General features: G+C 44.8%; 1 protein-coding gene across 1 annotated transcript in view; it reads right to left on the bottom strand.

The window, feature by feature from the left end:
• The window catches only part of LOC121277778 (doublecortin domain-containing protein 2), a 183807-nt gene that overhangs the window by 83762 nt on the left and 75373 nt on the right, over positions 1 to 24672 (bottom strand). Inside the window, exon 6 of the mRNA XM_041187415.1 lies at positions 17041 to 17154. Within this exon, the coding sequence (XP_041043349.1) occupies positions 17041 to 17154 (114 nt within the window). The remainder of the gene's footprint in view (positions 1 to 17040; positions 17155 to 24672) is intronic.

The raw sequence follows: 24672 nt of genomic DNA, 5'->3' as shown, positions 1-24672 counted from the left end.
ATCTGTTGGGATCATCAGGTATCACAGTCTCCCGCATAATCCCACCGCAGCAAAAAGCATCGTCACATACAAGTGCATAAGATTCAATCTGTTTCTAACAAAAGATTGTCACACTCTTTCACTCCTGGCTCCAATTCTGACAGGAGGCCTAATTGTATATCTGATTCAATCTATTCTTGGGCAAGGAGGCATTATCATGTATCAATGCTCCGGCTCAGTCCATTCACAGCAAAAAGCCTTGTCAGGTGCCAGTGCTCCTGACTCCTGGCAAGAGGCCTAATTGCGTATCAGTGCTCCTGGTCCTAGTCCGAGCAGGAAGCCGTGTCATGTATCAGTACTCTTGGCATCACTTCTGACAGGAATTCATCAGGTAGTAATGCCATTGGCTCACCCCAGCCCTGGCAACAGACTTTACAATGAACCTGTGCTCTTGGCTGCACTCCTAGTAAGAGACCAGGTCATATATTGGTGCTCCTGGCACACAAGCTAGTCATGGATCATGCTCTGGCTGCCTTCCTGTCGCGAGGACTTGTTTCACTGTTCTGAAAGAAAAAAAACCTGCTGCACGTCAGTTTTTCTGGCAAGAAATGGTAATGTATTAAGACTCCTGAATCTGCTCTTGGCAGTAACTTGTTATATTAATGACCCTAGCTCCAACTGTGTCAAGAGGTCCGATCATCTATCAGTCATCCTGGCTGTTCCCCTGACAGCAAACCTTCTCATGTATCAGCGATCCCCTCCTAAGCTGATAAATACAAGCCTGAGTCTGATTTGCTGGCTGTGATTTTTACTTGTTCTCAGTCAGGCCACAAAGGCGATCAGGGATTGCCTGTGGTCCACCAGCTAGCAGGTTTGCTTTGTACAAACAGTTGAATTCTAGCCACAGATACTGACATCCTCAGTAACCTGAAGCTGATAAACTCTCCCAAACTTTCCAAAAGGAAGCTATGAATGGTAACACTGGAGAATAACACAATTCTCAGGGCAGCAGTGATAGAAATTTGTTGCGAGTGTACTCACCTAGCTGAGATAGATGCAGAACTCTGATCTTTGAAATCCACATATTGAAACACTTTTATTAAATAGCTTGTAATTCAGGATGTTGCTAGTTCTGTTTTTTTTTCCACTGTTCATCTCCCTTCCCCTTTTGTAGTACAGGGTAATCCGAATAGCAACAATGCCACAAATGTCATCAGTGATACTCTCTAGTCCACAGCTAAGAGGTTTGTTTAGTGGAAACAGTCCAAGTCTGGCCACATTTACCTACTATCCTCCAATTAGCTGCAGCTGATAGCACTTGCATCTTCCTTTGGGAGAGTTTAATATAGTTGAGTAACTCAGCTGAATGGAATAAGGTCAAGACATTGTCACCCATCAGTAACTCAACATCATTTGTCACTGAGATTTCTGGATTACTGAAGAGCAGTCTAGTTTGTTTTTCAAACATTATTGTTTTTACAGCTTTGCACATTCAGCAAAATGACGAGAGAATTTGCCAACCTCAATCTGATTGAGGAAGGGAAAAGAAATACCACAGAAAGATCCTAAAGTGCCACAAATGGATTGAATTACTCATCACCAGAGTCCCAAAAATCTATGAGCGAGCAATCCCAGCACTTACACCAGGATGGCACCCACAGGTACTTCCACTGCTGACCTCAGAAGGTTCCTTAATTAGTTTGCAAATGGTGGAGGACCATTTTACCAGGGACACAACTGAGGCATATGAAGGAAGTTAGAAAGAAAACCCATTTAGTTACTCGTCGAGAAATATGTTGGCCCTCAGTATCCGTAGTAAGCAGATCACTTAAAAAAAGGGGCCAAATTTCAGGTGTCCATTCATGGGTGGGCCTCACAGTGTTGGCATGTCAGCCAATATTGCTAGTTTAACCAAGCATACTGCAGCAGCTATATAATGACTAATTGCAGGAAAGAAGAACTCCATGCTGAGAGTGCCTGCCCCCTTTACAATGATGGCCTTGTAAGAGGCAGGGAGACACTTCTCCCACCCAAGGCCATCTTGGAAATTTGGACCCAAGGCAAGAACCTGGCCAAACCAAGTCACAGCTTAGTTTCTGGCAGACCCATGCCAAAGTTATTACAGTTGTCTGCTGGAACAGCCTTGGATTTTATGGGCCTGAAACAGGACGCCTTGTGCCTTCTTATGTGTCTATGATTACGTTGAAATGGACTAACTGTTTTTTAGTTAAACATTTTGCATACAGCAAGATCCCACAAATAGTAAAGACATAATTAACTAGTAATGATTTTTGTTGATGCTGATTGAGAGAAGAATGTTTGCAGGACTCCCTCCCTTTCTGTGAACAGATTGGGGAGACAATGGTGGAGTGTTAATGTAACTGGACTAGTAACCCAGCAGTCCAGACTAATGTTCTGGGGACATGGGTTCAAATCCTACCACAGCAGCTTGTAGAATTTAAATTCTATTCATAAAAGCTGGATTTGAAAACTAGTCTCATTAATGGTGGCCATGAAACTATCATCAATTGTCATAAAAACCCATCTGGTTGACTAATGCCCTTTAAAGCAGAAAATCTCCCATCCTTAACTGATCTGGCCTACATGTGACTCCAGATCCACCATAGCAATACGGTTGACTTTTAACTGGCCTTTGAAATGGCCTGTTCAAGGATATAAATGTGTTAGAAGCAGTTCAGAGGAGGTTCACTTGACTGATTACTGGGATAGGGGAGGATTATTTTACGAGGAAAGGTTGGACAGGCTGGTCCTGTATCCACTGGTGTTAAGAAGCTTGAGGTGTGACCTTAATGAAACATATAAGTTCCTGAGGGTACTTGACAGGGTGGATGCTGAAGTGATGTTTGTTCTTGTGGGAGAGACTAGAACTAGGGGATACAGTTTAAAAATAAAGGGTCTCCCGTTTAAGGCGGAGATGAGAAGAAATTTTCTCTCAGAGTGTCATGATTCTTCAGAACTCTCTTCCCCGGTGAGCAGTGGAGGCAGGGTCATTGAATATTTTTAAGGGAGAGGTAGACAGATTCTTGACTAACAAGGGAGTCAAAGGTTATCTGGGGTAGGCACAATGTGGAGTTGAGGCCACAATCACATCAGCCGTGATGTTATTGATTTGCGGAGCACGCTAGGCTGAATGGCCTACTCCTCCTAATTTGTATGTCCATATGCATGTTCATAATTAGGGATGGGCAACAAATGCTGGCCTTGCCAGTGATACCCATATCCCATGAAAGAATAAACTAAAAAAAGGTAGGATAGTAGCATAAGCAACCTGCACAAACTAAACGAACAGGCAGGTGCTGCAAGGATTTACTGCATTATCCAAAGGGATGACATACCTGACAATGCATCAATACGCAGTGCTGCACTGGACTAGTTGATGTGCTCGCATCCTGGAATGAAACTTGAAACTATAAACTTCTGACTAAGAAACAAGGTGTGCCACCAACCAAATCAAGCTGACACTGACAAATTGATGGGTCAGAAAGGTGAAGCACACGTAAGTGATGAGCTGCTGGTGAAAGGCGATGTTGGCCAAATATCTGAAAGAATGGCTTTCAACAACTAAACTGTACCATTGTTATTAATGATAGAGAAGGTTCTAATACCACGGGCTTCTTCAGCTCCTCCACTGAAGATATGTCAGGTGATTATTGCGAGCAGAACATTTGTGTAAATTTTATTTCCAATAAATTTGCACCGGGAATTGCACTAGATGGATTGTCAACAATTGAAGTAGAGAAGCACAACAGTTAGGGCTTCTTTTCAGCTTCAATTTGAACAAAAGACACTTCCAACAGAACAAACATCATGTAGCCAAGTGAGTTTACATTTATCCAGAATATATAAACATGTCCACAGATTTTGCTATGGAACATTATGAATATTTTATTTTTGAACATCTGTTAATGTTGAATTAATTACATCATTAGTCACCGTCTCTTTGATAATTGCAATTCACACCTGAATATCTTTATAATACATGACAATGCAGTCAATAATGCAATATAATACAAGTTTGAGAATGTTCCCATTTTAATGGATGATTGCATTATTGCACAATTGCTTGAAAATGTTTTAATGATTTAAATTGCAAAATCATTTAATAGCTGGAAATATAATTTAGTGACAAAAATGAGTAAGTTACTAAAATATATTTCAGCCTCCCTACAAGTCATTTGGGTCATTCTCTGATTATGCATTACTGATCTTGCTATCCACATCACATTGATGCAGCAAAGTAGGTTGGGCTGAGGCACATTATTGGTGCAGAGTAAAGAGAGCTTTGCTTTGCCTCAAGTCAAAATCCCTTCAACAAAATAGTCTTTAAGATATAGTTAAACATTTTTTGCACTCAAGCTGGAAACCACAGGCAGAGCGCTTGTCTTTAGGTACTGCTTTGTTGGCCTGGCTCAGTTGGCAGCACTTTCATTTCTGAGTCCAATGGTTTTTCAGGCTCTGTTTATACACATTTGCCATGTCAGTGCAGTCCTGAGGGAGTGCTGCACTATTGGAAACCTATACTGCAGATAAGATATTAAGTTGCAGTTGTGTTTACCTGTATGATGATTATTAAAGACTCTATTTGAAGATTAGGAGAGCAATCTTTCATGTCCCACTCATTCTTCCCTCAAACAATTAGTATCAAAAATAAATTAACTGGTTAGTTATCTTAATTATATTTGTGGCATCTTGCTGTGCACAAAATGACTATTATGTTCACCCAATAGCAACAATAATTCAACTTCAAAAATTATTCAATGTGTGAACATCCTGGAATACATAGTAAGGCAATATATAAGTGCACGTTCCTTCTTTACTTTGGTGGAGAATAACCATTCTTAAACAAAATATTTGCTCCATTGAAATAAGGTTCGGAGGAACCAAAGATGTATAAAGTAGAAAGAGAGAGAGAGACATTCTATGATGCCTATGAATGCAGCTGAAACTTTATGTTTAGGTTTTGGACCCAACTGACCTGCCCAGGACCAACACTGACAAATTGTCTAATTAGATAGTCAGTGCAAACTTCCAGTGCACCCTCCCAAACACCCTTGGGTCTCCCCAGCAATTGTAAACACACTGAGATCTCCCCAGCAGCTGCAAACACACTAGGATCTGCATAGCAATTGCAAACACACTGGGATCTGCCCAATCACTGTAAATACAATGGGATCTATCCAGCCACTGTAATCACAATGGGATCTGTCCAATCACTGTAAACACAATGGAATCTGTCCAATCACTGTAAATACAATGGGATCTGCCCAATCACTGTAAACACAATGGGATCTACCCAAACATTATAAACACAATGGGATCTATCCAGCCACCGTGAACACAATGGGATATATCTAGTCACTATAACACAATGGGATATAGCTAATCACTGTAAACACAATGGGATATATCTAATCACTTTAAACACAGTGGGATATATCTAATCACTGTAAACACAGTGGGATATATCTAATCACTGTAAACACAGTGGGATATATCTAATCACTATAACACAATGGGATATATCTAATCACTGTAAACATAATGGGTCCAGTAAATCACAGCCACTATTTTACCAGCACTAGGGGCTGGATTTTATGCACCACACCAGTGTAAATGTCAGGATGAGCCCGAGCTCTCTTTACCAGCATGCCCCACAGCCATATAATGGCTATTTTTTTTCTTTTTTTTGTTCATTCACGGGGTGTGGGCGTCACTGGTTAGGACAGCATTTATTGCTCAGCCCTAATTGCCCTTGAGAAGGTGGTGGTGAGATGCCTTCTTGAACTACTGCAGTCCCTGTGGTTTAGGTACATCTGCAGTGCTATTAGGAAGGAAGTTCCAGGGTTTTGACCCAGCGACAGTGATATTTTTCCAAGTCAGGATGGTGAGTGACTTGGAGGGGAACTTCCAGGTGGTGGTGTTTCCATGTATCTGCTGCCCTTGTCCTTCTAGATGTCAGTGGTCATGGGTTTGGAAGGTGCTCTCTAAGGAGCATTGGTGAATTCCTGAAGTGCATCTTGTAGATGGTACACACTGCTGCTACTGTGCACCGGTGGTCGAGGGAGTCAATGTTTGTGGATGGGGTGCCAAGCAAGTAAACTGCTTTGTCCTGGTGTTGTTGGGGCTGCACTCACCCAGGCAAGTGGGGAGTATTCCATCACACCCCTGAATTGTGCCTTGTAGATAGCGGACAGGTTTTGGGGGTTCAGGAGGTGAGTTACTCACTGCAGGATTCCTAGCCTCTGACCTGCTCTTGTAGCCACAGTATTTATATGGCTAGTCCAGTTAAGTTTCTGACCCCCAGAGTATTGAGCCGTTAATTGGCTTGTGGCAGGTCTTCTGCCCTCAACAGTAAGTAAATCCAGCCTCTGGAAGTGGCTGCCACTTCTGGGACTGCAGCCAGTCCTGAAGGTGGGGGTGAGCGATGGAGCCCGGACTTATCCAGGATCTCGCCAGGGCCAGGCTAGCAGGCTGGGAAGAGAGGGATGTGGGTCAAGGTGGATAGGACAGCGGGGCGGGTGGGGGAACATGTGGATGGGAAGACATGGGCGGACATCCAATGGGCACAGAGGACATATAAATGCGGCAACCACCCCTTGACCAGCCAGCAGCTTGCTCGGTGAAACCTGCCAGCTGGACACCTGGCACAGCTAAAATCCTAGCAGTGGTGGGACGAGGCTGCTTAAGGGCCTCAATTTGCCCATGGTTGGTTGGGCCCCCAAATGCTTTCCCCATAACTGGTAAAACTGTGGTGGGGGCTGAGGTGGGTAGGTAGAAATTGGGAATAGCGCTCCTGCGGTACGGCACCCAGTTTTACAACCCTCCCACTGCCAACCTGCCCCCATGGGGCCATAAAATCCAGACCTACATTTCAAATATTAGCAAAAATCTGCCATAATGAATTGTTCACCTTCGAAGCTCAGTATATTGAGTTCCATGCATCAAAACAATAATGTTGAAAAACATTGATTTTTTTTTATTCTTTCACAGGATATTGGCATCGCTGGCTGGGCCAGCATTTACTACCCATCCCTAATTTCCTTGGAGAAGGTGGTGGTGAGCTGCCTTCTTGAACCGCTGCAATCCCTGTGCTGTAGGTACACCCACAGTGCTGTTAGGGATGGAGTTCCAGGATTTTGACCCAGCAACAGTGAAGGAACGGTGATATATTTCCAAGTCAGGATGATGAGTGGCTTGGAGGGGAACTTCCAGGTGTTGGTGTTCACATGCGTCTGCTGTCCTTGTCCTTCTAGATGGTAGTGGTCATGGGTTTGGAAGGTGCTGTCTAAGGATCCTTGGTGCCAATCAAGCGGGCTGCTTTGTCCTGGATGGTGTCAAGCTTCTTGAGTGTTGTTGGAGCTGCACTCATCCAGGCAAGTGGAGAGTTTTATAAGACCAAACTTTAAGGAGCGAAAAGTTGCTAAGAATAGCCATAAAATAAAAGCAACATCATTTCCCATACATTAAAAACAGAGCAGTCATGGAAATATTTATATGCTTGGACTAAATTTAACTTTCGCTCATCTAGTTCACCCAACAGATCTGCACACTAGCACCAGCTACAAACCTTACCACAAAAAAGATGAACATTTGAAAATTTAAAAAGCTTCATTTCAATGAATTTGAATACTTTTAGCTGCAAATAAGTATTTAAAATGTATCAGGGTTCTACAATAAACACAGGATTGAAGAGGTAGAAAAGTTTCTGAAAAAAAAAACTGAAGCCACAAAATTGAGAAGCAAAGGGCAAATTTCATTTAATGTAAAAACAAAATTAGAGAAAAGGTATTAAGTGCTCATTATGAAGGCATTGTGCATCAGATTGTAATCAAAGGCTTTCCGGTTGGCCATTCTATAGGTAACAGGATAAAGCTCGTGCAAGCTCACCTATTCACTAGCAAATAGAGAAAATTACCCTGCTGGCTGGAAGGCTTGGCTGTAACATCATCAAGCCTGGTGTGCATGACAGCGAAAAAGTCTATAAAAAACAATCTTAGACATGTGGCCCAGCGTTGATATTGCGAACTGAATAAGACTCAATGCCGTTTTGTCATGAAGGCACTTGTGAAGATCCATGTAGAGGCTATTACACACTAGAATGTTGAATTTCGGTTTTTGATCTGTGGTCTAAGTAACAGGATAAGTCATACCACTACCAAATGATTTTTTTTTTACATTGAGAAAGCAAACCTCATCCGTTTTTATCAATTTAAAATTGAGGATCACAAAATCAGTTTTAAAAAAAAACCTTTCAGCAAAACTAACTAGAGGCCAGAAACTAACTACAAATTTGCCACGCACACATGCATATATAGATGGATACACAGTTGCTAACCATCCAGGGTTGGCCTGGAGTCTTCAGGAATTAAAGCAGGAATTTTTAATCAGCTGGACGCTACTGTGGGAGAAAAAAGAGAGGGACATCTCAATTTCTTGAACACATTCATTTCTTCATAATATAAGTACTGAAAATGGAAAAGAAATGGTAGTATAACTGAGCGACACAGTTCGAGGGGGAGATCATATGGTGAAGCCTCCTGCAATAAATCTGACCAGAGTTTGCAACCCTACATATATATCTTAACAGCAGCCGCAATGTGGAACGTCAAGCTGAGCAAACTTGTGATGAGCAAGATGTAACATGAAAATTCCTACCACAGTGCCATCTACTGGCATAATTAGGACCGCAGGTACTATAATGGGGTTTTACTATAACAACAATATTTACATTAAAGCTTCCAATAAAACACGTAACCACATACCAAAGTTAACATATAATAGATATCTGAATGCTGGGTCCATGAAGCACTTTTTAATTGACCTCAACTTATGAAATACTAGGGTTAGATTAAGAGTCAGAGAGGGGAAGCTCATGCAGAGCATAAGTGTTGGCTTAAATAGCCTGTTTCTGTGCTTTGGACTCTTGTGAGATTCCATGTAACTAGGAAATGTATCGGAGAGATGCCAGCCTTGAAATTGCACAACACAACAAGCAGTCTCCTGCTACAATTCTGAGATAGTGGAAAACCCCAGAAAGACAGTATAAATGGTCATTTACAACTGTTTCGCTGGAGTCTCCACCAGGCTTACACCAAAGGTATGAGATCAAATGTAGGCTTGCAGAATTTCTTTAGGACAAAATAAGATAGATTAGGCCTCTGTAGCAGCACGTTCAGTCTAATTTATTTGTAGCAGAGTAGTATGCAAATTAATCTTCTTTCAACTTCAGCCATCAGAATGAGGCATTCAGACCACTGATTTGCCATAACTGGCCCTGATATCACTCCATGACAGATAGGAATTATAACTGTGATATCGAAAGGAATAGGTAATATCAGTTTTTCCTATCCTTGGGGAGAGATACTGGATTAAGTAAACCCTAGGCTGAGAAATTGAATCATTTTAAAAATGGCAGGAGATAAAATGACACAAAACCTTCAACTTAACAGTAATATCATCTCTGCAAGGGAGGCATTTGTATTATTGAGAAAATAACAGAAATCTACAAGGGATGGTGCAGTGTGAGTACACAACCTGAAACCATTTCTCTCTCCCACTTCCCTGTGCCCACTCCACTCATTCTCTTATTCTGGTTACTCAATCTCTGCCATTCTATAAGGAGGTTCTGACAGAAGACCAGAGGAAATCTTGTTGTAATATAAAAGCAAAATACTGCAGATGCTGGAACTCTGAAACAAAAACAGAAAATGCTGGAAAAACTCAGAAGGCCTAACAGCATCTTTGGAGAAAAAAAGAGTTAAGGCTTCGAGTCCTTATGACTCTGAAGAAGAGTAATAAATACTCGAAATGTTAACTTTTTTTTTTCTCCACAGATGCTCTTAGACCTGGAAAATTGTTGTACCTTGACTGTGATTGGCTAAGGGATTTAGAGAAGGGCAGAATTTTACCCTTGCCAGGAGTGTTGTCTCTATATTGATGTGAGCCTCAAACCTGGAATCCCCATTGATAATGGAAAGACCATGATGCAGATCTGTCTCATCAGGGTGCCAGGCATGCACAGTGACAGTGTGACAACTTCAACAAATGACATATCCTTCTTCTCCCTTTTAGACTCACCAGCAGTCGTTCGTTGTGATGAGCCTGAAGGCCCACCATGCTCAGCACGCACCTGCGTCACACCCTCTCTGTCAAGCAGGCACCAGCACAGATACCAGCACTTCAGTGGACATAAGATTGCTGTCTAGTATCTGGGTACACAATGGTGAGGGCACTTTGTACTCACTTGAGATACAGGCGGAGGCAGAGAGTGCCCGGGGCGCCGGCAGTCAGAGAACAGCTGGGGCCCAGGACAATGCTCAGTCGGTGGCTGATGATGGGCCTCTGGAGTCGTCCATGAGGCAGCAGATGCTGGATGTCCAGCAGGGTGTGCAGGAGAATCTGGCGGATATACATGAAGGCATGCGTGCCATTGTGGAGGAGTCCCTGTGTAGCATAAGCACTGTATTGACCCTTATGGCCGAGCGCAATGTCTCTTACATGGAGAGAGTGACCTCTCATACAGAAGCTCCTCCAGGGACTCAATCAAGGGTTCCTGGGGAAGCACTCGGACCTGCAACCCCTCAGACTGGCAATGACCTCAGCTGGTTAGTGTCAGCGTGGGAGATGGATTGGGCACCCAGTATCCCAGCTAGGTGCCCACCTGTCAATGGTGAGCAGGGAGGTCCAAAACGACCTGACGTTGGCACATGAGCTGCCTGTTGTCTCTGCGGGCTCCTCTCAGGGCACTCTGGATGACAGCAGCACCTGCTCCGCCCCTCTGCCAGTGACCGTGGCATCTGATGAGGCTGCGGCGACTGGGGAGGTGCCAGAAGTGGCACTGCCCACTGCCTGCAGGCAAAAATCGTAAAGCACTTTAAACACAACCCAGCCTGATCACGGGTGATATTCATTTCCCCTATATCTCTGTTTTTTTTTAATGGTGTGACGTAAAATACTGGTCAATGTGCATTTCTACAATGTTTGTCAGTCACCAGTAAATGATAAGTTTTTTTTGCAACTGGTCTCTGGATGCTTCATTTGTTCTGTGGGTGCAGGGTAGACCATGATGTTATGATGGATATGTTTCTCCTTAAACTTTATTGCAATGGCACATAGTGTCATCCCTGATAGGATCGAGCATGGAGCCTGCAGCCCTGGCATGTGGTGGTGGTTCTTATTTGGTAGCCTAGCTGAAGGAGCATTGGATCAAAACTTCCCGGGTGCCACTGCCTCCCTGGAGGTTACCTAGATCAGTGTCCATGCCCTCAGTGTTCTCCTGACCGTGCCCGTCCTCAGACTCAATATTAGACTCATCGCCTGTTGCCTGTGCAGCTGCATCAAGATCTTCTTCCTCCACTGGGTCCCCCCTTTCCAGCGCCAGATTGTGGAGAGCGCACCGTGCAACCACTATCAGTGACACACAATCTGGGGGGTATTGCAGTGTGTTCCCTGAATGGTCCAGGCATTAGGAGCGCACCTTGAGAAGACCGGTGGTTCTCTCTACCACAGCCCTTGTGGAGACATGGGTCCTCTTGTATTGCTTCTCGGCCTCTTGTTCTTGGATGCCGGAGAGGCGTCATGAGCCACCTTTTGAGGGAATAGCCCTTGTCACCCAGCAGTCATCCATCCAGTCGGACTGGAGCACTGAAGAGCCTCAGCACCTGGGAGTGTCTCAGGATGTAAGTGTCATGGGAGCTACCAGGGTGCCTGGTACAGACTTGTAGAATGAGCATCCTGTGATCACACACTATCTGCACGTTCATGGAGTGGAAGCCCTTCCTGTTGATGAAGGCAACCGATGGCCACATGTGTGCAGTCGATTGCACCCTGGACGTGGGGGAAGCCAGCAATCGCTGCAAAGCCTCTGGCTTGCTCAGCCTGGTTGGTCTCGTCTGTACAGTAATGAATGAAAGCCAATGTCTACCTGAACAGAGCAATTGTCACCAATTTGACGCAACTGTGGAGAGCTGATTGGGACACTCCAGAAAAATCCCCCACTGACCCTCGGAAAGAGCTGGAGGCATAGAAGTTGAGGGTCACTGTAACCTTCAGGGCCACTGGCATGGGGCATCTACCCGTACAGTCAGAACTGATCTCAGGGCCAATCATCTGACAGATGGAGATGACTGCCTCCCTTGACAGACGGAGCCTCCTTTGACATTGCACTTCAGGCAAAATGAGGTAGCTGCATTGCCACCTGTAAACCCAGGCAGCAGGATAGTGGCATCTTCTGTGGCCCCTTCCGTCTTGGACTTCCTGTTGGCCCTGCACTCCTCATGCCTGCGCCTGTCCTCCCATAGGTCACTCCCATGGAAGCTGAATAGGGACACCTGCCTCCTTCCCCTTCTGACCCTCTCTTCCTCCTCAGAGGAGGTGCCTCCAGTGGAGGCCACAAATCCCCATTCCCAGGGTAAGGGGAGGCTGTCTGATACCTGGAAGGCCCCACATGGTGTGAATCCTCAGGGGGTCTGGAAAACAACACTGAGTCCTGAACTGAAGCCTCTAAAGTCTCTGAATGTAGCTCTAAAGTGAAAAGAAATGGTCCTATTCACAGAAGCAACCCGCAGCAAGTGATATCCTGCACTCCTCACTAATCACTTTGATAAGGCCACTGACCCCTCTTATACCACCCGTGGATGAGGTTTTGCAAATTGTGGCCTGCCCACCTATCTGTTTTGCCCACGCGATGGCCTGAAAATCGCACGGGCTATGTAAAGTCAGAGACAATTGATCTCTCAAGAGCCTTAACTGACCACTTCATTAACGGCGGGCACGTCCACCTAGCGAAATGTTGAGAGAACGCACGTTGATATCGACAGGCACGGCGGACATCAACGCGCTTTATATCATGCTCGGGCATGTTGGGCGTGTACCCACATGCCAAGGGTAAAATTCTGCCCATAGATGTCAGAACAACAACTGGTTTATTGTAAGAAAATAACTATATACAGATGTACAAGACTACAGGGCTTGACTCTTCTGGTCAGTGTGTAGGGGTGGGCCCCGCTCACCGACGCGTAAAATGACGGGCGGTGACAACGGGCACATGTCCCAACATCACCGGTCGTCATTCCGATATTCAGTTCAGCGGGCGCACACCGGAGTCGGCTGCACGCCTGCCGAACAGTCAAAGGGCCTGTTTAGGCCATTTAAATAGCAATTGAAATAATTAACAGTCCAACCTTTATGTTGGCGGGCAGGTGAAGAGCCCAGGCGGCCTTTGCATTTTTCATGGAACCTCATCCACAGGTGGGATGAGGTTTGAAGAAGGGTTTATAAATGTAATAAAATTTTTTAGTAAAATTCATTGACATGTCCCAGCTCATGCGGCACTGTCACATGAGGGGACGTGTCTCAACAATTTTTTTAATTATTTTTTTCAAGTTTTCCAAATCAAATTAATCTGCCTGAGGCAGCTCCGTACCTCAGGGAGATTTCTACGCTCTTTCGTGCATGTGCGCAAAATAATGCAGGCCCCAACTCTCCTTCCTCCCCCCCGCCCGCACAGGTAACACTAAGTGCTTCCGGGTGCACATCACACTCGACGGGCCTTAAATGGCCCACCCGCACAAAATGGTGGCACGCAGCCTATCGCGGGCAGCGATCAGCCACGCGCCCACCCACGCCTGCTCCCAAGCCACCCTCCCGACTGAGGGAAAATTTGCTTCCAGGAATTCCTAAGTCTACGCCATGAACTTTCTCTAACTAGATTCTTAGTTGACATCTGACTCTCTCTTACACCATCAAGTGGGTGGTACCATTTCTCCAGTCCCACACACTAAATCTTTCAGCCCTGAACACCCTAACACTACAAAAGTTACCTAAGGATTTTGCTTGTCGCTGGTTCTAGATTAGCATTAATACATACCAATTTGCTCCCCATGTTAATATCATATCAACTATATAGCCCTACTTGTGGTCAGACAATAGGAAATTCTGTTGAAGATGCCAGTCACCCGGACTATTCACCTTGCACTTCTTAAAGCTTACTCGGGAGCTTATGGAAATAAATGACAGTTCAGGCTTTTGACTCAATGGAAAGACTGGAGTGTCAACTACCTAACTTACCTTAGAATAAGACCCATATGTGATCTGCAGTTTGAATGACCAGCACTGTTTGTCATCAATGTAACAACATTTAAATGCAGATTTATGTGGGATTCATTCCAGATTAGGAGAATGAAACTGATTGGAACCCAACCAGCATTAAGTTCTTAATCTAAGGGTTCAGACACAACCAGTGTGTGTGTCCATGTCTCTTTTCCCAATCCATCTGCAGTTGCCTGCTCTGAGACTGAGAGATCCTATCATACATGCTGTCCTCCATCCACATCTCCTACTTCCATTTGCACTGCCTACCACATGGATGAAGGAATTATGAGACCGAAATCCTGCTCTGGAGGCACCTGTGGAACCATTAGTTTTTGCCAGCCACATTTTGCACTGCCACCATATAAAGAGAGCACTCGGGGTTTCCACTGCACCCCCCCCTCCCCCATTTAAATGCAGAGCACTATTTAAGTCAGGCATTGTGAGTGCTGAGGTCAGTATGTCCTGAAAGGAGTATAAGCAAGCTGTTTTAGCCGCACCAGGAGCCAATTGCTTTGTAAGAGGATGAATGGGGGTTATCCCCAACACATTAGCAAAGCATCCAGACAATCAGCTGGGGATGCAACTGGCTGGTGTCAAACCACTCGATATAATCATTTGAGCAATGGAATCCTGGTCGAGAGAGAAATTCCCAACCAAACTGGAATACACTAGCCAGGACCATATTTGGATCAATGGGCAGTTGGAGAGAAGGGCATGTGACAATCTAACCCTTTTAACACCTATCGTCTTTGCAGAATGACACAAGCAACTGAGATGCTAGTGGAACAAGACTCTAAATGTGTTTCTTCCCTCTGTCTCTCTCTCTCTCTCTTAATCCAACTAGCAAATTTGAACCCTGTCTGCTGATTTTGATTATCCAGGTGCAACACAGAGATTTCAAAAAGAACTCAACCCAGCACTGCTGTCTCTAAAAGAACAGATAAATAGTCTTTCTATAATTTTAAACTGCCTCAATGCCGAAAACAGCAAGCCTACCAAGTTAAAGCAGTAAGGCCACCAAATTCAGACAGAAACCAGTTAAGTCACCAACCTTCAAGAGCTGTATATCCATAAATTTTACTGGACTTAAAATTACTTAGTCTATCCCCCCCACTCTGTAATATATTTGTGTGTGTGAACGTTGAGTGTTTGAGTGTGAAAGTCAGGGTACTTTTTATTGCTATACTTAGACTGTTAAATACAATAAAAAAGCTCTCCTCTTTTCTTTTTAAAATACTTAATAAAACCTGTCTGAATGTGTCTTTCATGGTCACAGAATGTAAGGAGTTAAACACCCATGGAACTGGCAAGGAGGAGAGGGAATAGAGGGGAGCCACTCAACCCCTCCTCACCTGATTGTAACACTCCTAATATCAAACTGCCCCAGCCATGGTGACTAACTATCCTGGGTGTGAGCTTCCTGGGATGCCATTTGTCCTGGATTTCTCTTGTGTCTAAATCTTTTGTGTCTGCGCATGTGCATTATGCTGCATCACATATGTAAACCCAAGCCCAAATCTCCTCTGAAAGTTGCCCAGTTTCGGCAGGTAGGTGGTTTGACTTGGGGCCGGAGGGTGTCCAACAGTGCTGAGGGTGTTGGAGTCCCAGCAGGCAGAGGCAGTCTCAGACCCGAGTCCAGGCTTGAAATCAAACCCTATCCCCCCCACCGCACCACCCCCCCCCCACCATTCCTAAAGTCCCAATACCCTCACCCCACTCCTATGCTCCCCCATGGTGAAGTGTCCCTTATGTTTATCTCCCTAGAGTTCATCATCCTGGTCCCAGCCACCACACAAGGTCAGGTTAGTGGGAAGGGGAGGGTCGTGGTCAGGGTGGGTAGAAGTGGCAGTCAGGGGAATAGCAATCTAGATCTGTTTTGGAGTGCTCAGACAAGCCTTTCAGCTCTTCCTGGTTTCAAAAAAATAAATTCTCATTTTCCCTTTTGGGCTTCTTTGGCTCCACCGACCAGGGAGTGGAGCGTGCATCATTCAGGCTCCCACCAGATCCTAACCTAAATTAGTAATCAGAGCCCTATTTACATCATTGGACATGATTTGCATATTAAATGACTCTATTGCCTTGAACATTCAGGCATTCTAGGCATCGTTAAACCCCTTGCAAAATGGAGCCGTACACTGACAGTGTTAACCAGCAGTAATGCTACCAGAACCATTTTGAGGTGGTTAACACCCCATTAATGGCAGGTGCGGAATGTGTAAAATAACTCCATGGTGTGAATATCCACTACCTCATACAAATCTCAGGCAATTACAGTCCAACATACTGCAGTTACAATGATATCACTACTTCAGCACATTGAAGTTTTGATATATTGCCTGCAGTAAAAAGTAAATGATAACATATTGTTCTAAGGGCAAGTTTAGCAGTTCCAGTCAGCAGATTTAATCTTGGTGATCTGACATTTGCTTTAAAAATATAAAAAGCCAATATCGCACTTCTGAAAAATCTTAAAACTCCTTACACCTATCTAGGAGCAGCACTTAATTTTGCATTGCACAATATAATTTATGCATTACCCTCTAGAAAGACAAGGGCAGCCGACGCATGGGAATGCCACTAACTGCAAGTTCTCCTCCAGGTCACACAATGTCCTGACTTGGAACTACATCACTGTTCCTTCAGTGCCGCTGGGGCAAAATCCTGGAATTCCCTTCCTAACAACCCTATGGGTATGCTTACAAACATACAACATGGACTGCAGCAGTTCAAGAAGGGGCTCGTGACCCTTTGCTCAAGGGCAATTAGGGATGGGCAATAAATACTGGCCTTGTCAGCGATGCCCACATCCCAAAACTGAACCAAAAAACATAACATTCTACTGACATAGCAAAACCTTAACCACACATATATTTGCTAAGACATCAAAGAACTAATACAGCAATGTTTAAAACTTACCCTTGAGTCTCTCGACCTGAAATTTTCTTTGACAAGGCTTGATAATAGGGCAGCTTCTTGAATTTCTCTGATCCCACGGCCACATAATATTGGTTGTTCTCTAATTCAGCTGCGCCTAACAACGATCTTCCATCTAATGTGCAGAGTCTGGATATATACAAAAAAGAGTTTTACTGTATTTTATTTTAACCATTTTTTTAAAGTTTATTTTGGGTGATTAACTTTTGGTACATTGGGAAAATGTAGGAGGTCAAGGAGACGGTGAATTTAAAAAGAATTGGCGGAGAACTTCCATGATCCTCCCAATCAGCCGCTGTAACCTTTTTCGATGTTGATGCTATTTTTTCGAGGTTCTGCTAGAGCGTTCTAACATAAACTCCAGGTATTAATACCTACTATCAAGATCAAGTACTTTGAAGTCAAACATCGCATAAAATGGATGCAAGTTAACTTGTCAATTTTCCTATTAACTGTCTCTGAGTCTGGGCACCATTCAGGCAGGGTGCACCTGATTTTCCATTCCCTCCTCAAGACAAAGCCTGGAAGTCCTGGGGTAAGACAACGGAGGCGGAGACTCAGTGCTGTGGGTCTCCATCCTAATTTTCTCACATTTGCGTCTGGAATTGAACATTCTCCATGTACACTCGACAAAGACTTTGGCTCTATTGATCTCAATGCATCTCAATATCAATCTTTGAACACCACTTCCTACTGTACCACAATCCTATTTCCTATAACCACAATCTGACTCTCCACTTTTACTTTATTTTGTTCGGAGGTGCTGATGGATTGTAAAAGGTACTTGGGCAGTTTCAGTGCAAAATCCAGTGAGACAAATGAAAACATTAGAAATTGAAATAAAAAATGCTAAGAGGAATTGCATTGCAGCTCATAAGCATCTGAAAAAGAAATAGACAGGTTAGTGGATCTGATGACACCCATCATTAGACTCCTTTAGTATTTTAGGATAAAGATTACAGTCAAACATTAACTTATCTTGCTGTTTCAAGTGCTAATTTCTCATGTGTATTCCTCATTTCTGTATTGCATTCTCCAATAACTAACAGGGCAACAAAAGGAGCAAAACTTATGAAAGGAATTTGTCAGGCTTACTCCTTTGAGAACTGGCTGACTTTTACTGCCAACCTCCATGATACATGGTACAGAGAAACATTAAAATAATTTCCCAACAAAACAAGATAATTAGCAAATATAAAGAACATATTCCTAAGCATTGCCCAATCATGGAAAATCTCTTGATACTAGACCTAACCTTGGTCCTTCCTCTGCTACTGGATTGTAATGTTATTCATCCAAACTAATCCATTGTGCCAATTTAAATTCCCCAAAAGCAGAGTGGCTGCATTCTACAAATAAGAAGGAGTTCAGAGCAGACAAGTGTGCTACAGCACAGGGAGCGTAATGTTCTTGTCTTGGCATCATTAAAACTCACTTACTCATTACACCATGCATCAGAGTTTGATTAAAAGTCATCACCTCACACAGGAACAAAGCCAAAAAAAAATGCTGGTGCTGGATCTCTGCAACAGAAGCAGTAAATTTCTGGAAGTGCTCAGCAGGCCAGGCAGCATGTGTGATTTCTCCACAGGTGCTGCCTGACTTGTTGAGTGTTTCCAGCATTTTCTGTTCCTATTTCACAACACACAGGTAGCACAGTCTGCATCAATAAGCCATTCCACCATTTAGAAGCATAAATGCTTATAAATTGGAACAGTTTATTCAGAAATAAATACCCCCTAATGTGTTATTGTGGTGACTAATCTAGTATATAAAAAAAAACATTTTTTCACCATCAGAAAACATCAATTTTTTGAACAAGGTCAGAACAAATGTCCTTACAAGGTGATTTTCTAATGTTGTTGAAGAGGGTTTAAACTAACTTGGCAGGGGGATGGGAACCAGGATATAGCATCAGAAAGGAGAAAAGACTTGCAAAGGGTGTGGAGAGACAGGTAGCATGCAATAAGAAATGGTAAGGTATTAGATGAGGTTAGAGTAAGAGGTAATGCAACAAGGTCTAAATTAGGTTTAAAGTGCATGATCATAAAGGGACAAAGCATAAGGTGAGCTACAGGCACAGATAGCCACATGGGAATATGACGTAATGGCAATAACAGAGACCTGGTTCAAAAAAGGGCAAGAGTAGGTGCTAAATACTCCTGGATGCAAGGTTTTCAGAAAAGATAGGGAAGGGAAGAAAGGGGATGTGCATGGGAGTGTTGATTAAGGAGGATATTACAGTGCTGGAGAGTGGGTGCTCTAGAGGGGGCATGGGCAGAATCTATTTAATTAGAGTTAAGAAATAATAGAGGCACCATTACACTATAATACTCAGTATATTCTACAGGCCACTAACTAGACGAAAAGATATAGAGAACAAAACTTGTTTGGAAATTGCAGACAGCTGTATAAGTTAAGTTATAATGGGGGACTTTAATCATCCCAATATAAAATAGGATAGTGATAGTGTAAAGGCAGAGGAAGGGGAAGAGTTTCTGAAGTATGTTTCCAACCCAGTGAGGAAGGAGGCATTGCTGGATGTGGTTCTGGAGTGAGATGAGTCAAGTGGATCTAGTATCAGTAGTGGAACATTTAGGAAACAGCCATAATAGTATCATAAGCTTTAGGTTAGCTACTGAAAAGGACAAGGCGCAATATAGGCTATAAATATTTAACTGGAGGACCTAAATTTCAATGGGGTGAGAACAGAGCTGGCTTGGGTAAATTAGAATCAAAGATTGGCAGGCAAAACTGTAATGATACAATGGGTTGCCTTTAAGAGGAATTGGTTCAGGTACAGTCATGGTACAGTCCCAGGAGGGGGAAAGGTAGGACATGCAAGCCAGGGCTCCCTGAATGATGAAAGAAAGAGAGAGCAGGATGAAACAGACAAAGGGTGCCTATGAGAGATGTCAAGCTGATAATACACATGAGAAACATGCTAAATATAGAAAATTCAGAGGGGAAGTGAAAAAAAATAAGAGAGGCTAAGGGAAAATATGAGAGCATACTGTCAGCTAATATAAAAGGACACCCAAAAGTCTTCTATAGGCATATAAATAGTAAAGGGCAGTAAGAGGAGGGGCAGAGAGCATGCTGAGGTACCAACTGAGTAGTTTGCATCTGTCTTTACCAAGGAAGAAGACAGTGCTAAAGGCATAGTGTAGAAGGGGGCAGTTGGGACACTTGATGTGCAAAAAATCGATAAAAGAAGAGACATTAAATAGGCTGGCTGTATTCATGGGTGATAAGTTCCCAGGAACAAATGAGATGCATCCAAAGATGCTGAGCAAAGTAAGGGTGGAACTTGAAGAAGTACTGGCTACAATCTACTAATCCTCATTAAATGCAGAGGTGGTGCCAGAGGACTAGAGAACTGCAAATGGTACACCCATGTTCAAAAAAAGGTGCAGGGATAAACCCAGCAACTATAGGCCAGCCAACTTAACCTCGGTGATTGAAACATTTTTAGAAACTTTGAATCTGGGGCTAAATTAAACAAGAGTGGATTAATTAATGAAAGCTAGCAAATGAAAGCTTATTTAAGGCAAATTAATTAAGGAAAGCCAGCACAGATTTGTTAAGGGAAATTTGTGTTTCACTACTTGATTGAGTTTTTAATGAGATGACAGAGAGGGTTGTCAAGGATATTATGGTTGATGTGGTGCACATGGACTTCTAACAAGCATTTGATAAAATGTCATATGATAGACTTGCCAGCAAAGATAAAGTTTATGGAATGAAATGAAAAAGGACACCATGAATACAAAGTTGACTGTGTGACATTAAACAGAGTAGTGGTAAGCAGTTATTTTTCATACTGGAGAAAGATTTATAGTAGGGAACCTTTGGAAGTTTGTGAACTGTGAGGGGGTTAGTGATAGACTTCAAGAGGACATAGACAGGCTGGCACAATGGGCCAACAAAGCAGATGAAATTAAAAGCAAAGGAGTGTGAAGGGATACATTTTGGTAGGAAAAATGAGGAGAGGTAATACAAAATAAAGGATATAGTTCTAAAGTGGGCATATGAGCAGAGTCCTGGGGGTATATGTGCACAAATTGTTGAATTGTTGAAGGGCAGTAGTTTTAAAATAGGCATACGGGATCCAAGGCCTTATAAATAAAGGCATAGAGTGCAAAAGCAAGAAAGTTATGATGAGCATTTAGAAAATGTTAGTCCAACCTCAACTGGTGTATTGTGTCCAATGCTGAGCACTGCACTTTAGGAACAATGTGAAAGATCTAAAGGATTATGCAGAAAAGTTTTGAGAATCGTTCCAGGGCAAGAGATTTCAGTTACATGGATAGATTGGAGAAGCTGGGGCTGTTCTTCTTAGAGAAGGGAAGGTTGAGGGGAGGTTTAATAGAGGCGTTCAAAATCAAGAAGGGTCCAGAGAGAGTGGATAGAAAGAATCTGTTCTAATTGGCGGAAGGGCCGAGGACCAGAGGACGCGGATTTGAGATGAATGACAAAAAAAAAAGAAAAAATGAGAAAAATTGTTTTACACAACAAGTGGTTAGAATCTAGAATGCACTGCCTGAGGGCGTGCTGGAGGTGGAGGTAGATTCAATCATGGATTTCAAGAAGGAGTTGGATAAGCACGTGAAGAGAAAAAAAATTGCAGGGCTACAGGGAAAAAAAACAGAAAATGCTAGAAAAACTCCGCAAGTCTGGCAGCATCTGTGGAGAGAGGAACAGAGTGAACGGGGAGAATTTTCTCCCTGCCGGACAGGCTGGTTGGGAGGGGGCGCTGGAGGGCACAGAGCTGATCGCCACCCGTGATCGGCTCCCTGTCGCCAATATACATGGGTGGGCCAATTAAGGCCCGCCCAGCATGAAACGCAGCTCCCAAGGACAGCGAGTGGCAGCGGGAATGCAATGACAGTCGGGTCCAATGGCGACTCGGTGGCCTGTTTAAATAGTGCTCCTGCAGCCTTGCATCATGGCAAACAGAAGGGCTCCCCAGAGCACTGCTGGTGAGCAGGCCAAGCAGGAGGGTAGGTCAGCGGGGCCACTGTGCCCCTTGCCTTTCCGATGAGTGCCTTGCTGCCCTCCTCAAGGAGGTGGCAGCACGGCGGGAGGTCCTTGATCCTTGGGACGGGAGGAGGAGGTCCCCCCACATGACCAAATGGGCCTGGGAGGAGGTGGCGGAGATAGTGAGCTCCCACGACGTGGTGTGATGCACCTGGATCCAGTGTCACAAGCGTTTCAACGACCTCTTGTGCTCAGGAAGGGTGAGTACCACGTTGGTATAGGTATCTTAACACAGCAGGTAGGCTTTCCCCCCTGCGTCCCCAACTCTGAGTGCAGTTACTACATTGAATCATTCACAGCATGTGTCCCTCACTGGGTGGGCCAGCAGTTATTGCCCATGCCTAGTTCACCCTGAGAGGATTGTGCTGAGATGGGTTCTGCACCCGCAGCATGCGGTACACTTACACCCACAGTCCTGTTTTGGGGGCTACCTCAAGGATCTGGACCTAGGCATGGTACTGCAACTGACATGTCAAAGTCAGGGTGCTGACTGACTGGGAGGTTCCAGGTGGTGGGGTGCCGATCCATCTGCTGCCCTTGGTGTTCCATGTGCTTGTGCCTCCTTGCTTTGCTAGGTGAAACCATGTGGTGGCAAATATGATGGAGGCAGCATGTGGGCAAGGGGGGCTCAGTCCTGGCTTCTTGGTGTGAGTGTGCGGCTCCTCCAGGGTCACAATTCACTGGAGCCCTGCAATGTTTCACTCAAGTGGGGGTGGCAGGGATGTGATGGAAATCCAGGTTCGGGGTGGACTAATCAATGCTCCTCTCTCCTTTCAGGAGAAGACTGCACACAATAACGCTGAGCAGATGTGGACTAGTGGAGGGCAGGCACAATTGGCGATTATAACCAGATATGAGCAGGAGGCGACGGAGCTGGAGAGGCCCCATGCGCCCAGGTCCACCGGTGGAGGTGAATCTGGGATGCCTGGGGGAGGTAAGACTGCTGTGCACTGAAGGACCCCACGTGTGTCCCAGCAGCCATTCCACTGTTGAATGTTCAGTAATTTAAGCTTCCTACATGGGTTTCCCATTGATTATGGAAGGTTGAGCACATACTGATCTGGGGGATAAGCATGCACATTGACATTGTTTCCATTAGAACTAATCAAATGTCCTTGTTCTTCCTTTCAGCATCACCAGAGCAGGGCTGGAACGAGGAGGCGAAGGGGCCACCTCTCACACCTGAGGGACCAGAACAATTAGAGGCATCAGCGTCACACCATCTCTGCCAGGCAGGCACCTGCGCAGATACTAGCACCTTGGTGCGAATTAGATCTTCAGCTAGTGTCCTAGGGCATAGCGGTGAAGGCACTTCACACTCGCTTGACGTGTGGGCAGAGACAGAGAGCGCCCATGGCGCTGGCAGTCAGAGGACCGCAGGGGACCAGGCACATGCTCAGTTGGTGGCTGATGATGTGCCTCTGGAGTCGGCCCTGAGGCAGCAGATACTGGAAGTCCAGCAGGGTATGCAGGAGGATCTGGCAGAGATACATGAGGCAATATGTGCCATGGTCTCCGTGATGGAGGAGTCCACACGGAGCATCACTGATGCAATGAACTTCATGGCCAAGCACCATGCTTCCTCCACTGAGAGAGTGGTGACTCTCGTGGAGAGGCTCCTCCAGGAGAACAATCAGGGCCTCCTGGGGTTGCAATCAGACATGCAAGCCCTCACAGCGACATTGAGCTCGGTTGGTCAGTGTGGGAGATGGATTGGGCACTAAGTATCTCAGCTAGGTGCTCACCCATCATTGGTGAGCAGGGAGATCCAAAGCGACCTCACGTCAGTGCAGGAGCTGCCTATCGTTTCTACGGGCTCCTCTCAGGGCACTCCGGATGAGGGAAGCAGCTCCTCCGCCCCTCTGCCAGTAACTGTGGGATCCGAAGAGGCTGCGGGACTGGGGAGATGCCAGCTGTGGAACTGGCCGCTCCTTCCCAGGCGGGGCCATCAAAGGCTTCATGGGCCAGAGGATGCCCACCAAGGTCATTGAGGCCAACAGGACAGCAGAGTGAGCAGGCTGTCTCAGATGCCAGTGCCAGCGAGGGGGAAGCACCTAGACGTGGCACCCGAAAACATAAACTTAAGGTACCTTAGGCACAACACGGGCTTCTCACTGATGGTTTTATGTTGCCCCATTATTAGTTGATGACAAGTTGATGTGATGCTGAACACCTTTGCATTCCATTCCTTTTCTGCTTTAATTTTTTCATTCATTTAATGCTTCATATATGAACTAAGTTCAGGGTGACTCCTTACTTCTGCAGGTGTATGGGACTCCATGACGTTATGCGTGACTTGTTTGTCATTGAGCTTTATTGACAAGGCTCACCAGGAAGATGTTGATCTCAGGTATCGAATATGGAGCCTGCAGCCTGGCATGTGTTGGAGGTCCAACTGTGTTGTGCTAGCTGAAGGTTCATTGGATTAAGCCTCCCGGGCGTCCCTGCTTCCCTGGAGGATGCCCGGGTCAGCGTCCACCCTCTCAGTGTTCTCCTGTACATGCTCAACCTCGTACTCACTACTGGATTCATCATGTGCAGCCAGAGCATCTGCATCAACATCTTCTTCCTCCACTGCGTCCCCCCTTTCCAGCACCAGCTGGTGGA

This window comes from Carcharodon carcharias, chromosome 5 (assembly GCF_017639515.1).
Source record: "Carcharodon carcharias isolate sCarCar2 chromosome 5, sCarCar2.pri, whole genome shotgun sequence".
NCBI lineage: Eukaryota > Metazoa > Chordata > Chondrichthyes > Lamniformes > Lamnidae > Carcharodon > Carcharodon carcharias.
Note: the sequence above shows the minus strand (reverse complement) of the source record. Positions and strands in the feature narration are given on the sequence as shown.